The 17386-nt window shown below is 41.4% G+C and overlaps 2 protein-coding genes across 6 annotated transcripts in view; one reads left to right on the forward strand and one right to left on the reverse strand.

Annotated features, from left to right (window-relative positions):
* Positions 1-16164, forward strand: LOC142860753 (zinc finger protein 39-like). 5 transcript variants are annotated; one of them, XR_012912393.1, is made up of 6 exons: positions 1-122; positions 1310-1450; positions 6639-6765; positions 9862-9954; positions 11635-13560; positions 13688-16163. XR_012912393.1 is itself a non-coding variant. In XM_075992452.1 (5 exons), the coding sequence occupies exons 1-5, from the start codon at positions 120-122 to the stop codon at positions 13383-13385; spliced, it is 2115 nt and encodes a 704-aa protein (XP_075848567.1). In that variant the 5' UTR covers positions 1-119; the 3' UTR covers positions 13386-16162. The 5 variants fall into 5 exon arrangements, 3 of the variants coding, with proteins under 3 accessions (XP_075848567.1, XP_075848568.1, XP_075848570.1); XR_012912394.1 differs by lacking the exon at positions 9862-9954 and having other exon boundaries at positions 13688-16164; XM_075992452.1 differs by having other exon boundaries at positions 11635-16162.
* LOC142860755 (zinc finger protein 809-like) overlaps positions 11369-17386 on the reverse strand; it is a 23888-nt gene continuing 17870 nt past the window's right edge. Inside the window, exon 5 of the mRNA XM_075992461.1 lies at positions 11369-11386. Within this exon, the coding sequence (XP_075848576.1) occupies positions 11379-11386 (8 nt within the window). The 3' untranslated portion in view covers positions 11369-11378. The remainder of the gene's footprint in view (positions 11387-17386) is intronic.

The following is a 17386-nucleotide window of genomic DNA, read 5'->3' on the forward strand; positions in this document are numbered from 1 at the left end:
GTGCCTTCGCGGGTTCGCGGGTCTTTGTCTCGCGCCATCTTAGCGCCTGATCCGTCAGCTGAGCTGGGCAGTCCGGGCGCCTCGGGCCTGTCAGCTGAGGGAGGCGGACGGGGGCCGCCATGGTGAGTGCTGCCCGCGGGAAGCGGCCGGGGCAGGTCCTCGTCCCCTCCGCTGTGCTGTGCGCGGACGGTTTGGCTCCCCGAGGCCTGCGCGGGGCTGTGCTCACGGCTTCTGTCGCCCCCGGAGGGCTGAGCCTCCAGGGAGACTTGTCCTCAGCCGCACCCTTCTCCTCCTCTTGGTCCAGACCCCGGTGCCACAGCTGCTGTGTCTGGCGTCCCCTTGTCTAGCAGTGACGGCCCTGGACGCTAGAGCAGCCCGAGGTGTGGGCTGAGCCTGGGCTGCTGCATCCCCTGCATCCTGAAGGCTCTTAATGTGCTGGCAGGAATTCCACACCGAATTCGAGTCCTTTGCTGTGATTATGTTTCTGCCCCCAATGTACCATCCCGCTGGATCTGTGTGCACCATACTCCATCTTTGTAACCTCGTGGTGTGTGCTTGGTAATCTTGATTGTCATCCTGATTGGACTGACTGGCCCTACTTTAGTAAAAACACACCTCTGGATGGCTGTGCGAGGCCCTTTCCAGAGGTGGCAGTCCAGTGGCTCTGGCCTCATGAATAGATTAATCCCTTGATGAATCCATAGACTGCTGTTTTTATTGGGTGGTGCTGAAAAGTAGGGGTCGGGACAGAGTCCTAGGAAGTTTGTCACGAGAGTGGCCATGGTCGTCAATGAATCTATGCACGTCTTCACATGTTTAGAAACATTTCACACTCCATTTAAAATCCCCATTTCCGCTAACTTTGTAAGAGCTCAACTAGAACAGTTAGAATAATTCAGAGTTCCTGCATCTTTGACTGTTCTGTAGCTATAATTTATTTTCCACGGAACTTGAAAGTTTTAAGTTGATATTGTTGAAAGTGTCTTTTTAAGACAATGTGACACGCAGGGCAGCAACTTAAAAGGTTTTTCTACATACTATAGCAAAGCCTGCGCTCATACTTGTGGTGCTGCCATAGCGTCTAATAATTTTGCGATGCTTTTGAGGCATTTTTTCAGCATTGGCTTTTTTGACAGCTTTAACAAAGGGTTTGACTGGTGCTCAGGGCCAAGCTCACAAGACGATAGTGTGACGCCTTCATGGGAGCCTGAGGGCCATTCTGCTGAATCATGCTTTAGTTCATGTGTCATTGCACTGAAAAGTGGCTCCCGGTCACTCCCGTGACAGCATCCTCAACACTGTATTACAGGTTTTACAGAGGAACGTACAGCAGGCCAATCAAACTCTTAACACTGGAAGGCGGAAGAGAAGCTACAAGAGGTCAGTGTCTTACAGTCACTGCAGATGGTCCCAGCGGTGCAGAGCAAGGAAGCACAAGGCGCCAGGAAAGGTAACTAAGTAACCATAGACGGTAATAGACGTGCATGTTATCTTCTGTTTCCTCATCTAGAAATAGTTCTATGAGATTATACACACACACACACACACACACACACACACACACACACACACACACTATGCTCTTTTGCCAAACATGATTTATTGTAATATGCCATAGCAATCAACAATTGAAAATCCACAAGAGCACCACCAAGATGGATCAGTGGGCAAAGGCACTCAGTTGGCTCTCTAGGACCCCCAAGGTGAAAGAACCAAATTCCGTAAGACCTCCACGTGTGCTCTGTAGCACAGGCATGCACATACACTAAATTAAATAAATTTAAAAAAAAATCATGTGACCTTTCAATAAATGCAGAAAATAAACGGGAGAAAATCCGCCTTTTGAGATGAGAGGCTACAACAGTGTAGGGACTTAAGATTACATTTTACTTGTAAGTAATGTCATACTTAATGAATCAGTGTTTTATTTTCTGAGAAGAGAAATAAGACATATCCATTCTTGGTAGTTCTCTTATCACTGCCCTAGAGGTGCTCTCCAGGACCCGTGGCCGCAGTAATGATTGAGAGTCATGTAAATTGGAGGAAGAAGGTCATAATCATTTGGAGATGAGGTGACACTGTGTTCATTAAAAATATGACACATGAAAAGGTTGAGCAAAGTAACAAAGGTCAAAAATAAAACCAGCTGTTTCTCTACACAAAGAACAGTCCGAAGATGAAGCTGAGCAATTCCAGTGAAGGATACCAAAAGCAAAACATTCAAAATAACTTTCTCGAAAGATCTTGATCACTGAAAACTAGACTGTGTGGTTTGTTTTGGGGTCACCGGCTGTCACCTTTCCACCTCCTCCCTTGGCGCTGGGGCCTGTGCTTTCATAGAAGGAGGTAGGGATTGCGTTTCTTTACGTCATTATAGATTTGCTCAGGATGAGGCCTGTACACTCAAATGTGTGTTACTGTCTCCTTGTTATGGATAGAAGAATTACGTTCACAGAGAGGGCATCCTAAAAATGGAACACCAGGTACCGATTCCTCTCGCCCTACCCTGCCCATTGTCTTTATTTAAAGGACCCCATACATACTATACCAATGGGTATTTAAAGCGGGGACCTGGGGACCCAGGGCTCTAAGAAAGGAGGCTAGGGATTCCACAGTGTGAGAGAAGGTGGCTCTGAGGAACTATATCTGAGGTTGTCCTCTGGCCTACATGGACTATACTGTTTGGTTAGCCAAGCTAAGTGGGGATTATACACCTGATATTGGAGTGACTACAAGTAGGCATTTGATTTTTCATCAGCATTAGGAATGGCAAATGCTGTGGATGTGTTTATATGGTGAGTCTGACCTCTAAAACCAAATGTTACTTTATCTGGAGAGATAATATTTTGGAGTTAGCTGCGGTTAAAAAAGTGCTAGTCCCTAGTATCATAGAAGACGGAGAGGCCTTCCTCACTGCACTATGTAAGGACACCTCAAGGAAGTTGCCTTTATAAGCCTGGAAAGGCCGCAGTGGAAACTGAATCAGCTGGTTTTGGTCCTGCAGAACTGAGAAAATGTGGCATGTTATGGAAGCCCAAAGCAGCTAATGCTGCTTCAGTTCCCTATACAAACTGAAATCCCTTTGTCCACATCTAGGAATTTGATGTTTCTGCTATACTGCTGTTGAATTAGTTTATTGACCTACAGAGAGTCTGTGTCTTTATGGTGTAAAATTCTACTCCATAAATATGGCATTCTCTTTATTTGCTTTTTAAAAAGTCCTTCACCCTCTTCTTCCTTCATATACTTGCTGTTAGGATGGCCAGGGTTTTCTTCCCATACTTTTGTTGTATGAACAGTCTCACATGTAGAGTTTAATTTTTTATATTTAACTTACTGTTTTCTATTTGAAATACTTTAAAGAAGATTATCAGGTATTTTTACTTCTAAATGATAAGGAAATCATAACCCACATTTCCCCTTTGTATTGACCTTGGTTGGCATGTCTTATACAGTGCTGGTGCTGATGAGTTGGGTCTGTGTGTTGATGTTTGAGTTTTGTAGACAGGGTCATGCTATGTAGACATGGATCCTCCTGCCTTTGCCTCCCAAATGCTGGGATTACAGCCTACCAAAGACGGGGCATGCTATCATTCCCTTTCCCCTCAGCTGTCATGCTGCCTCTTAGGTTAAGAGACATGTATTTTTCTTTTTTTTTTTTGGTTTTTCGAGACAGGGTTTCTCTGTAGCTTTGGAGCCTGTCCTGGAACTCGCTCTGTAGACCAGGCTGGTCTCGAACTCACAGAGATCTGCCTGCCTCTGCCTCCCAAGTGCTGGGATTAAAGGCGTGCGCCACCATCGCCCGGCAAGAGACATGTATTTTTATCAGGAGAAGAAAGACTGTTCTAATTTTTTTTTTTTTTGGCTAAGAACTTTACAAAGGGCTCCTGCTTTTAAAATTGGCTCAGTGGTTAAGAGTTCAGACTACTTTCCCAGAGGACCTAGGTTCAATTCCCAGCATCCACATGGCAGCTAACAACCATCTGTAACTCCATTTCTAGGGTATGCAAGGCCTTCTGGCCTCTCTGAGCACTGCATGCACATGGTGCACACAGAGAGGGGGGGGGGAGAGAAAGAGAGAGAGAGAGGGAGGGAGGGAGAGAGAGGCAAAACACCCATCTGCATAAAATAAATAATAAAAAATGCCCTTTCCATGTCTTTGAAAATGATCACAAGATTATACACCCCCACCAGTGGAACTGTGAATTCAGTGAAATACATTAATGTATTAATATTGAGCTTTTCTTTATTCCTAGAAGAAGTATTTAAGAATGTTTCTCAGTTCCTGTGGTCCTGTCACTGAATGTTAGTGTTTCTACAAATTCTGTTCTTACTTCGTTTTTTACAGCCTCTTGGGTCCTCCTGAAGCCATTTCATTCACTTTGTTGTCTGTCTGACTGAGGTTCTTCTGTTAGTGGAATCTTACTTTTCCTGCTAAGACTGTCTTTTGATTGCTAGGTCCTGTCTTAGGGTATCATTTGCTGTGAAGAGACACCATGACAATGACAACTCTTTTTGTTTTTTAAGATTTATTAATTAATTATGTATATGGCATTCTGCTTGCATGTGTCCCTGCAGGTCAGAAGAGGGCACCAGATCTTTATTACAGATGGTTGGGAGCCAATATGTGGTTGCTGGGAATTGAACTCAGAACCTCTGAGCCATCTTTCCAGCCCAACAATGGCAACTCTTATAAAGGAAAACATTTAACTGGAGTGGCTTTACATTTTCAGAGGTTTAGTCCATCATCATTGGGGGGGGGGTATGACAGCGTGCAGGCAGACATGGTGCTGGAGAAGGAGCTAAGGGTTCTACATCCTGATCTGCAGGCAACAGGAAGTGAATTGATTATCACACTGAGCATAGTTTGAGCATACGAGACCTCAAAGCCCACTCCCATAGTGACATACTTCCTCTGACAAAGCCACACCTATTCCAACAAAGCCACACCTCCTAATAGTGCCACTCTCTATGGGTTCATTTTCTTTCAAACTATAGCAGGTCTAATATCCAGTGCCAGTTGAATGTCCCCACACATCTGACCACAGAAACATAGTATCTGTAATCCTCAGTACCCTGAAGGCAGGAGGATTAAGAGCCCAAGGCCAGACTCAGCTATACAGAGTTTGAGTCTACCTTGGACTACATGAGACACTGTCTCAAAAACAAACTAACCAACCTCACAGTATGTTTAAGATCAGTGTATTACCCGTAGTCAATGTAATTCACCTTAATTTTTAGAAACTTAGCTGATCATGTATACAGCCTGGAAGTATATATCTCTTTTTACCTCAGGCACAACATATAATTATCAAATTTTAGTCCCAGAGTTTTTCATTTTTCTAGGATGAATTTTCTATTCTTTCTATTTCTATTTTATTTCTATGTGCTTGTTTATATGTTTGCTTATTTGACATGGGATCTTAATTTGTAGCCTTGACTGGCCCTGTACTTCAAACAGAGATCTGTCTACCTCTGTCTCTAGTGCTAGAATTAAAGGTGTGTACCACCATGCTTAGCTGTGTTCTTTTATTTGCTTTTTTGGTTTTGAGATGGGATCTCATGTAGCCCCATCTGACCTTAAAATTGCTACTTAGCTAAGAGTGGTTTCTGTTCTATATTCTTTTTTTTTTTTAAGACAGGGTTTCTACGTGGCTTTGGAGCCTGTCCTGGAACCAGCTCTTGTGGACCAGGCTGGCCTCAAACTCACAGAGATCCTCCTGCCTCTGCCTCCCGAGTGCTGGGATTAAAGGCGTGTGCTGTCACCACCACCCGGCCTGTTCTATATCCTATATTCTTAATGCTATTGTGTCACCTGGTTTCTTCCCTCATTATTCTTCATTTGCATCCTTCCTTGTCTACTTCCCTGAGTCGGCTTTCAAAACGCAGATCTTAGATTTAAAGGCCAATATAAGGACTACTGTAAATGTAGTCAAGTTGTTGGAATTAGATGGTTTTGAAAAGCAAAATCCCTGGTCGTCAGTCACCTGAACATATAACTTTATAACTCACCAATGCCCAGGAATCACCTTTGTGGTTCTACTTATAGGCCCATTAACCATCCATGGTTCTGTGCTTTTACAACGTGTCCTCTGTGGTTTGTTACTCCCGAGAGAGAACTCACTATGCTATCCATGAAGCATAACCTGCAGGATGCTTAGAGTCCTCATTACCTGTTCTGCAGTGACTTGTGTCTTTGTTTAACATCATTTCAAGGGTGTGGGTGTGCCGTCCTCACTCAGACTAGATTATCAGGCCAACTGTGGACAAGGTTTCTTTCTTTTTTTCTTTTTCTAAAAGAGAGAGAAAGAAATAGTCTCTTGTGTGTGTTTGTGTGTGTCTCTGTTGTCTGTTGTGTGTCTGTGCGTCTCTGTGTGTGTGTCTGTTACTGCAGATTGAATCCAAGGCCTTGTGAATGTTTTACAGCACATAATCCATCCATTTTTGTTAGGAATGGGAATTGTGTAGTAGTCGTCTTTTCAGTTACTAACTTAGTACAGAAGCAAGGTATTAGTGATTTTCCCTCCCGCGATGGAGAATATAAACTAACATGCAGCCCGTGTGAGGCACCAAACTCCCACATTCCTGTCTTCTGATAGGCCCAAAAGCTTGAGTTGAGGAGAAGTGTTTGATTACAGGGGTTGGTGTCCTTTGAGGATGTCTATGTGGACTTCACCTGGGAGGAGTGGCAGGACCTGGATGATGCTCAGAGGAAGCTCTACAGGGACGTGATGCTGGAGACCTACAGGATTCTGGAGTCCTTGGGTGAGTAAAAGTACCCAGTAGTATAAAAGCACTTCCTTTCTTAGTAAGAACAGTAATCATGTCTGAAATTTGTCTGTACTCTCACACACATAATATTATATGTGTGTATAGACCGACCTCCAGAAATTGGTAGGTCTGTGCAGACCTAGCACATCTTTATATTGGGAACATTTAAATTCTCTGTTAGCTATTCTGAAGCATTTAAATCATTTTCAACTATGGTCATGCTTCTGTGCCCTAGAAAACTGAAAGTTAACTGGCTATCAGGCTGTACCCCTGAATGCACTAGCCGTCTTCTCTCTGTCCCTCCTTGACATACTCTTCTAGGCCATGCTAACCACGCTTGCCTCTATTTCTCCGAGTGAAACTTTGTCTTCCACTTATAAACAAGTGTTTATCTTTTTGTGCCCAACCACATCATTCCATAACTAAGCAAAAACATTCATCAGTTCTTGCTTGAGATAATTTTGGGGTTTCTTAGTGAATAATATTCCCTTATACATAAATACCCTTTTTAAAAGGCAAGATCTCATGTAGCCCATTACCTTGAACTCATGAAATTTCAAAATACTGATTTCATTTTCTTTTAAAATATATTTAGTTATAGCTACGCCATAAAGATAGTTCTATTTGTATTTTTTGAGGGACTTTCGTACTGTTTTTCATAGTAATAATTTTATATTCCCAGAAACAATGTAGAATAATGTGTCTATGTGTCCTCATCAGTATTTGTTGTTTGTGGTTTTGATAGTATTCTAGTTGCAGGTGTTTTGATATTTCACTGTGATTTTGATTAGCATTTTCTGATGTTTACAGATATTGACCATTTATTGATGAGTTTGTGAATTATTTGTATGCCTTTGGGAAAATACCTATTCAAGTTGCCTTGTTCAATTTTTAATTAAATTATTTTTCTGCTGTTAAATTCCTTATATATTCCAGAAATTATCCTCTTGTACAGTTTCAGACGTTTTCTTTCATTGTGTCTGTTACCACTTTGCTCTATCATTTGCTTTTCTGTATAGAGGATTTACATCTATGCAATCCCAGTTGTCAGTTTTAGCTGTTAATGACTGTGGTTTGAGGTCATGTCACATCTGTGCCGGGTGTGATTGTGCATGTCTATGTTTCCTGCACCCTTGAAATTGAGGAGGAAGCATTACTTGGGCCTAGAACTTCCAAACCAACCTGGTAATGTAGGAAGGCCAATCTCAAAAAGGAAATAAAATCTTTGAATCAATATTCAGCTTTCTGTATTTTATTTCAGCACTGTCAGATCTTGCATTTATGTTTTAGTTATATTTTAATTTTGTTTCTGAATATGGTAAGATATAGGGGATCTAATATCTTTCTGTATACAAGAGTATACTGAGTCTACCATTTTCATCTGTTCAAATAGTTTATATTTTTCTTATTTACATTTGAGGATTCTTTTGATAAGTGAGGACATCTTTCTGACATTTTTGGTGGCTCTTTTTTGTATTCTTTTTTTTCTCAGTGTTAATTTTTTATGTTTAATGGTTTCTGTATTGATACACTTACTGTGTAACATCTCTTAAGTGTCTCCCGTAGGGCTGTGTATTAGGAAAGCTTCTCTAGAGCTTAAGAGATGTTACACAGTAAGTGAAAGGATAATAACCACCATGTCTCGAAAAACCAAAAAAAAACCAAAACACATGAACATATAAAATTAAGCAATATAGTGGATACATAAAAGAAAAAGATGAAAGTGTATCAACCTGTGAGTCTCAACCCATTTGGGATTTGAATGATCCTTTCACAAGGGTCACCTCAGACCATCATAAAACACAGATATTGATATTATGATTTGTAACAGTAGCAAAATTTACAGTTATAAGTGCTGGGCATGGTAGCATACGCCTTTAATCTTAGCACTCAGGAGGTAGAGGCAGGAGGATCTGTATGACTTTGAAGTCAGTCTTGTCTCTAGAGCTACTTACAGAACATCCAGGGCTACACAGAAAAACTGTCTTGAACTCCACTGTAATTTTGTTTTGGTTTTTTTTGGGGGATGGCTCAGCAATTAAGTGTACTGCCTGCTCTTCCAGAGGACCTGGGTTCAAATACTCGTATGACCACTTATCAGCCATCTGTAACTCCAGTCCCAGAAGCTCCAGCCATCTCTCCTGAACCTACAGTCACTTAATGAACATGGTGCATAGACATATGTGCAGCAAAACAGTCATACAAATAACAATATAATACAAATAATAATGCAATTAATCTCTTTTTCCATTTTAAAATATGAAACATGCCTTTAATCCTAGTACTTAGGATGCAGAGGCAGATGGATCTCTTAGTTTGAGGCTAGCCTGATCTCCAAGACAGTCAGAACTACACAGTGACACCCTGTCACAAAAAAGGGAACAAAACGAAATCTGACCACATTATTCTACACCTGAATCCGTTCTGCTGCGGAGGCTCCCACCCTTTTGTTTTCCTTAAGTTTTTGTTGAGTCTTAGCTCCAAAATTCAGATTGCTTAAACTTTTTCTTAAGTGCATACACACATGCCATGCCGTGCATCTAGCGACCAGAGGACAGCTTGGTAGATTTGGTGCTCTTCTTCCTCTGTATGGATCTTAGGAGGACCTTCCTTTGTTCCTTTCTTTTTTTTATTAACTGTATTGTGTCTCTTTAAGAGTCTTAAAATCCATTTTTAGATTTCCCTTTCCTATTTGTTTTTAGTAGTGTAGATTAATGTAGAGATTTATATATACTGGGCAAGTCTGTCACTGCACTGTATGCCCAGCATCCTTTTTATTTTTTTATTTTGAGACAGGGTCTTAAGTTGCTGTGACAGACTTTGAACTAGTAGTATTCCTCCTTTCTTAGTCTCTCAGGCATTGGAGATCACAGAACAGAGCTGCGTTCTTTGCTCTCTTTGCTTCCTTTGTCCCATCTTTACTTTCTTCCTCAAGCCATTTAACATTACTTACTAAAGGCAAGAATATGAGGGTCCACTCACAAACTGTGCAGATCTGCCTAGAAATCACTCACTTCCCAAAGGTGGTATCTTTCTGCAGTGTACTTGACTTAGCATGTGGTAAAATCTTATATTATTTCCCATTATCAGGTTACTGCATTACCAAACCTGAGGTGATCTTTAAGTTAGAACAAGGAACTGGACCGTGGAGAGTAGAAGAAGTTGCAGAGCAGAGTCGGCCAGGTCAGTGAATACACCCTGGACAGAGACCAGAATAACTAGATCTAATAGCCACTGGCCATGTTGAGTTCTTTTCACTGATGGTACTGGTACATCAGGTGTTTCCTGTGTACATTATCCAAGGGGAACTCTCACATGAATCTCTTCTCTCTCTTTTATTTTGTTATATATTTTCTTGAGTTCACAAATTTTTGTAGCTGTATGGAGCTTCCTAGATAATTTTGGTTAGTTGGTTAGCTACTTTCTCTAAGTTCCCAGTTATCAGTGTTTCCCACCCCAAGCATTTTTGGCTGTGTTCATTCTTTTATCACATGGTATTTGGTTAGCTCCTAAACATGGCACTTTTATAATTAGACATGTAAGTAAGTAATAATAAAACATGCATTTACACATAAAAAGCTTACATTTTGTTGAAAAAATTAAGTGTAAAATATTTGGTTGTAAGATAAGAGTCATAAAGAATGTTTTATCACAAGCTAAGAAATAAAACTATACACCATTTTATTTTAGGAGAAGTCTAAAGGGAAGGAATTTAAAGGCTATTGTTATTTAATCTTAATATTACTTTTTTTTTTTTTTTACAAATTTGGTATATGTAATACATAGGTGGGCATAAAATATAGACTTGAGAGTGGTTATGTCCATTGGGAATTGGTAGCTTAATATAAATATTTATATCGTAGTTATTCAGGCATTAACCAAGGCGATTGATGAGAACAGAAAAAGAAGCCGAGAATCTAGTCTCCTGTCCCACAGAATGAGAATCTATGAAAGTGAGGGACATTCAGCACAACCAAATCACCCAGCATGGAAAGGGAAAACCTAGGCTTGACAGGACAAGTAGGTCTTAGATATGAAGAGACTTAAGTGGAGCAAGGATTTCATGGTGAAGGGCCGAGACTTCTGTGTGGGTGTGGCCATCTCTCATCAGCAGTCTCTCTTGGGGAAAACAATAGACTTATGTAGAAGGCTCCATTTATAATACAAAATAGAAGCTTCCAGAAGCAAAGAGCTTCAAAGCGGGGGTACATGTACCTTACTCTAAGTGAAGAATGTCAGTTCTATGAATCTCAAAAATATCCAGAAAAACATTTCAAAGAATGATGGGCATGACTGTTTCCTGAATGAAATCCATTAGTCCAACATGGAGGTAGCCTGGAACTTCCTGACTCTGTTATCGTCTAGGGAAGCATAAAATAAATTTCCATTAGGAATTGGAGGGCTAGAATTAGCTGTTTTCATGTGGAAATAAGGTCATTTGTGTTTATAATCCAAACCCCTAAGTTTCTATTGTGGTTCCTCATGGAAAAGTAAAAACTAAACACACAGGAATCAGTCCTTTTCTAAGTCTAAATTGTATTTCTGATCAGGTGAAAGACAAACTGTACAAACCTCCATCCTCAGAAAGAAAAGGGAAGCGGCATGAATCAAAGACCTAGGATGAAGGAATGGGAAAATAGCAGGTGGAAATGAGTATACTGAAATATACAGCTAGGCACAGGTGAACATTTAACTATCTTGTGTTTCAAATGAATAGAACATTTTAAATCAATGAGGTGATGTGATTTTACATTGTAAAGTCTAATGTATAGATTCTGTATACGTCATATCAATATTATTTTGAAATCATAATGTACATCTTTCTGCTGTAATATGAGCTTGGCTACTCCTGTTTTCTTTTAGATATCCAGAAAGTAAATGAACTGGATGAAACCAGCCAGGACAATCAAGAGAGACATTTGTGGGACCGTGTAATTGCCAACAGCAACACATCGACTGAGAAGAATGTTAAATTAGGAAAAATATTTAATGTGAGCTCAAACCATGTTTCAAATCTGACTGTAAAGAATGGAAATTCTTCAGGAATGAGGCCTGCAACACCTAATGTATGGCAGAATGTGCTTCCCCCTAACGAGCCTGGTAACATGCAGACTGGAAAGGAACTCGATGGCTCTGTAAGCAGGACCCCCTTACGTGCACAGCATCATAGACTGTATAACAGAGCTCCAAGTACTCAACAGCATATTCAGTGTTGCAGGCAAGAAGCAACCTACAACACAAAGGCATTCTGGACAAATAAGAGGTTTCACATTGCTCATAGTTCCAGCAAATCTGGTGAGTCTGGGAAGGCATCTGATGAGGTAGAGATGACTTGGGGAAGGGCAGGAACTTTTGAATGTAGTATTTGTAAGCAAACATTCTGTTCAAAGTTGAAGCTCACGAAACATAAGAAAACACACAAAGTACAGAAATATTACAAGTGTAGTGATTGTGAGAAAACCTTCATTAAGAAATCATACTACAAAAACCAGATAATACATGCTGGAGTCAGATCCTATAGATGTAGACAATGTGAGAAAATTTTCCATCAGGAAAAACAGCAAACTGCGTGTCAGAGAGTCAGAGGAACAAAACTTTATGAACTTCATCAATCCGAAAAAAGCTTTAGTGAGAAGGCAAATCTCAGGAGGCATCAAAGAACCTGCACAGGTTATAAACCCTATGGATGTCATATGTGTGGGAAATCGTTCTACCGTAAGTCCCACCTCAACAGGCATCAGAGAACTCACACAGGTGATAAACCCTATGGATGTAAAGAGTGTAAGAAAACGTTCTACCACAAGTCCTCCCTCACCATACACCAGAGAACCCACACAGGCGAGAAGCCCTACGAGTGTAAGAAATGTAGGAAGACGTTCTACTGTAAGTCAGACCTGAACGTGCATCACAGAACCCACACAGGCGAGAAACCGTATGAGTGCGACGAATGTAGAAAGACATTCTACTCCAAGTCACACCTCATCATACATCAGAAAATTCACACAGGTGACAAACCATATGAATGTGAAGAATGTCAGAAAACATTCAACCGGAAGTCCAACCTTACTGTGCACCAGAAAACACACACAGGGGAGAAACCTTATGAATGTAGTGTGTGCGGAAAAACTTTTCACCGTAAGTCACACCTCAAAATGCATCAGGGAACTCACACTGGTAAGAAACCTTTCGAATGTAAAGAATGTGGGAAAGCTTTCTACCAGAAGTCGAGTCTCAGCAGGCACCAGAGGAATCACACAGGTAACAGGCCGTATGCATGCGAAGAGTGCAGGAAAACATTCCTCCATAAGTCCTCCCTTACTGTCCATCAAAGGAGTCACACGGGTTATAAACCGTACTCCTGTGAAGAATGCAGGAAAACATTTTACAGCAAGTCCCATCTCACTGTACACCAGAGAACGCACACAGGCGAGAAGCCCTATGAGTGCAAAGTGTGTGCGAAGGCTTTTCACCAGAAGTCCTACCTGAACAGGCATCAGATAACTCACGAGAGTGAGAAACGGTTTGAGTGTCGCGAGTGTAGGAAAACATTCTACCATAAGTCATCCCTCTCTGTGCATCAGAAAATTCACCTGAGGGAAGGCTCCCGAGTGTAAGGCAGCAAGCTCTCTTAGCAGAACTGATCAGCGGGCATCAGACAAGCCACGTGCAGGAGCTATTCCAGGAATGTGATGAGTGAGGACAGTGTTTTGTTTGCGGGCCACCTTAATAGAGAAAAGTCTGTGTCTCCACTAGGTAGTCTGTCTGGCCATGTCACAGCCCCACAGAAAAGTGCATATATACGGTGGTCATTCTTTCCACCAGGAACACAGAAACACTTTTCTCCTCAGTTGAGTTTCCATTATCTCTGGGCCTGACGTGTCATGACCTGCGAGATGACCTTGTCACAGCCCCACAGAAAAGTGCATATATACGGTGGTCGTTCTTTCCACCAGGAACACAGAAACACTTTTCTCCTCAGTTGAGTTTCCATTATCTCTGGGCCTGACGTGTCATGACCTGCGAGATGACCTTGACATCCATTGTCAGAAAGTCACCAATTTAAGAGGTGTTCTCATTTTTATTCCCAAATACTCTTTTAGATTAGTTGAGGAATACTTTCTCAAACCATTGTGCATGATGTTTTGTTAAGAATGCAAATCCTCCATAGCTAATTCAGTTAATGAAAATTTTGAGAGAACTTACATGCTCTTTACTATTTCAAAATTTGTACACAAGGGAAACTGCATAGCAAATTGAGACTACTTTATCAGAGAAATTTCACTGAATAGTTTGAATAAATTAAATGTTGATAAGTCAGTGTGTGAAACTTTTAACAAAACTTTCATGTCAGCAGTTTGTAATGAAGGAAAACTACCAGTCTCTGTAATTTGAATATTGACTTTCAAATGGAGGCATACACGTGCCAATAAATAACGAGTGACATTATTGTCTGCCAGCGTAAATTGTGTCTGGGACATTTGTGGTTGTTAGAGCTGGAGCCTGGGAGTTGGTCCTAGCAGGCAGTAGATGGGGGTCAGACATGCTTTTTCTTTCTTTCTTTTTTTTTGGATTTTTTTTTTTTGAGACAGGGTTTATCTGTGCAGCTTTGGAACCTGTCCTGGAACTCGCTCTGTAGAACAGGCTGGCCTTGACTTACAGAGATGCGCCTACCTCTGCCTCCCGAGTGTGCCACCACTGTCTGGCCAGACATGCATTTTAAACAGCCTGAATTGCACAAAGCATTCCCTCATTCACATATATTCGGGTATTTTATATTAATGAAAATTCCTTTGGTGGGACCTAGGTTAATGGTAGAAAATATGTCTGCTCTGTATTTGTTTTTCTTTGTTAAATAGTGACTGAGGTACGAGTGTACCCCAGTGATAAAGTATGTGTAACATTTGTGAGACCCTGTTTTTAACCCGCTCATACATGCATCAACTAAAAATTTCTACATCAAAAACTATTTTAGCACACGTACCTATTTTCTCCAATATTGTACTATAAACGTTCCCCACTTTCTCCTAGTGTAAATAAATATGCGTGAACATTGATATTTAACTGTCCCTTAAGCAAAATTTTTGTAGCTTATGAAGCTAATACAAAGCCTGCCAACTTATCTAATAGAAATATTATCCATATAGAAATGAACTCCCAAAATTGCTCACAGCTGACACCTAAATTCAAGAGCTGTGAACAACAGTTCTCATTTCAGATTCAGTGCTAATCTGGTAACCAGCAACTCATCGTCCACTTATCTGTGCCCCTCCCCCAGTTTTCTACATTCCATTCCCAATATAAAACCACTGAACAGAAGTGACTGCTAGCGTAGGTTCCTTGCAGATTAAGCTGCCCCATTCTCACTGAGCTGGAAGGCACACTGAGCACTGCTGTGTTGCCAACGGCACAAGTATTTGTTAGTATACATTTTGCTCTAGCTCTGAAGATGTTTTTATTCAAAGATATTAAGTGTAGGGAAAAAACATTAGCTTGTGATAGGAAGTCCTGGAGTGAAGGCTCTGAGAGGCCATTGTGTGAAGCTGTGGAAATGAATCCGGATTTTGGTGGAGACTCAAAGATGTTGGCAATGCTCAAGCCATGGGATTATCTACCCGGGAGAGCCATACACAGGGAGTGGAACCAGCCCAAGAGAAAGACATGCATGTTGCAGGCAGCAAAGCTAAAAAGGCAGAGCCATCTAAGGCTTTGGAAACTACAGAATTGAAGCTAAGTCTTGCTGGGGTTCAGTCTTGCTTTGGTCCAGTATTTCCTCACTATGGCCCCACTATTCTCTTTTGAAATGGTAATGTATATTCTGCACCATTATATAATGTATGTAATTTGCTTTTTAATTTTATACAGGGTTACAATTTATTTATTTTAAAATTTTTAAGATTTATTTATTTATTATGTATACAGTGTTCTGTCTGTATACTTGCTGGCCAGAAGAGGGCACCAGATCTCATTACAGATGGCTGTAAGCCACCATGTGGTTGCTGGGAATTGAACTCAGGACCTCTAGAAGAGCAGTCAGTGCTCTCCAGCCCCCAGAATTAGAATTTCCAAAAGTGCCAGTTGTCTCTGAAGAGACTTTGAAACAGTGTTAAAATAGTGGGGACTTTTGGAGTTAGACTAAACACATTTTGCATTATGATATGGCTACAGGCCTATGGGAACCAGGGTTTGAATAAGATGTCCTCATATGGGAACTCACCAAGGCCAGCTGGCCCGGGTCTGAAAAAGCCTGGGATAAAGCCGGACTCGCTGAACATAGTGGACAATGAGGACTACTGAGAACTCAAGAACAATGGCAATGGGTTTTTGATCCTACTGCACGTACTGGCTTTGTGGAGCCTAGGCAGTTTGGATGCTCACCTTACTAGACCTGGATGGAGGTGGGTGGTCCTTGGACGTCCCACAGGGCAGGGAACCCTGATTGCTCTTCGGGCTGACAAGGGAGGGGGACTTGATTGGGGGAGGGGGAGGGAAATGGGAGGCGGCGACGGGGAGGAGGCAGAAATCTTTAATAAATTAATTTAAAAAAAAGATGTCCTCATATGTTCAGGCATTCAAACACTTGATCTCCAACTGGATGACCACTGTTTGGGAGTGTTTAGGATATGTGGCCTTTCTGGAATATGTCACTAGCGGCATGTGTTGAGATTTCATAGCCTCATCCCACTTCTGGCTTCCTCTCTCTGTTTAGTATTTCGTTGAGATGTGATCTCTCAGCTTCCTGCTCCTGCTGCCATACGGCCCTGCTGTGTATTAGGAATTTTTCCTAATGTGAGCTGTCTACCGATGCAAACTCCTAATCAAAACAAGCCAAATTAAGAAACATCCAGATTTAATGGGATTCCTGCGCTCACATGATCCTCTTTTGGGAGTTCACTTAAATACTCTGTGGGAGTGGTCCTGACCCCACCAGGGAGGGGTCAGGACCTAGCATGCTGGGAATTGGAGTCCAGACCAATACAACTCTCAGGCCTGGGGGCTGGGGTCTATGCGTCCAGTTTAACACTATGATGTACTCACCCCTCTGGAATTCTAGGTCAAAATAAATTCTTCATAAGTCACTTCCGGTTGTGGCATCTTATTCTTTTCAAAGCTACAAAAACATAATCAATGTACATGTGATAAGGTCTTTCATTGAGCCTTGGGCTCCACTGATGAACAAAAAGCTGCCTGATAATCTCTCATAAGGCTCCTCTCACCTCTGCAATCAGATTACAGGAACGCACCATGACCGCGGCTGGGGCTTTATATCAGATGAGGATCTAACCATGTAATGAAAGCACTTTGATGAATGAGTCCTTTCTCCATCCCACCCCAGGAGTTTCCTGTACCTGTGCTCCCTCATCCACAGACCTTATACTTGAAATCATGAATAATTTTAATTTCAGAGAACAGGAACATGGAAAAAGCTTAATATATTTCAATAATTTGGAGACTAGACTTCAGTGCTTTACAGATGAAACTTGTTGCACATAAAATCGGAATGACTCAATACAAGGAGTTTCCTCTACTTTTATATCCATTTCCTATTTTATTCTGTTAACATACATGCATTGTCGGTGCAGTCTGTTCAAACTAATAAGCCAGGCGTGGTGTTACA

Source organism: Microtus pennsylvanicus, chromosome 11 (assembly GCF_037038515.1).
Source record: "Microtus pennsylvanicus isolate mMicPen1 chromosome 11, mMicPen1.hap1, whole genome shotgun sequence".
Taxonomy (NCBI): Eukaryota; Metazoa; Chordata; class Mammalia; order Rodentia; family Cricetidae; genus Microtus; species Microtus pennsylvanicus.

Bases quoted from the DNA above. Each gene is read 5' to 3' on its own strand.
- LOC142860753 (XM_075992452.1), top strand. The intron at 1,451-6,638 runs GTAACTAAGTAA...GTTTGATTACAG, and splicing joins AGCACAAGGCGCCAGGAAAG to GGGTTGGTGTCCTTTGAGGA. The intron at 6,766-9,861 runs GTGAGTAAAAGT...TCCCATTATCAG, and splicing joins CAGGATTCTGGAGTCCTTGG to GTTACTGCATTACCAAACCT.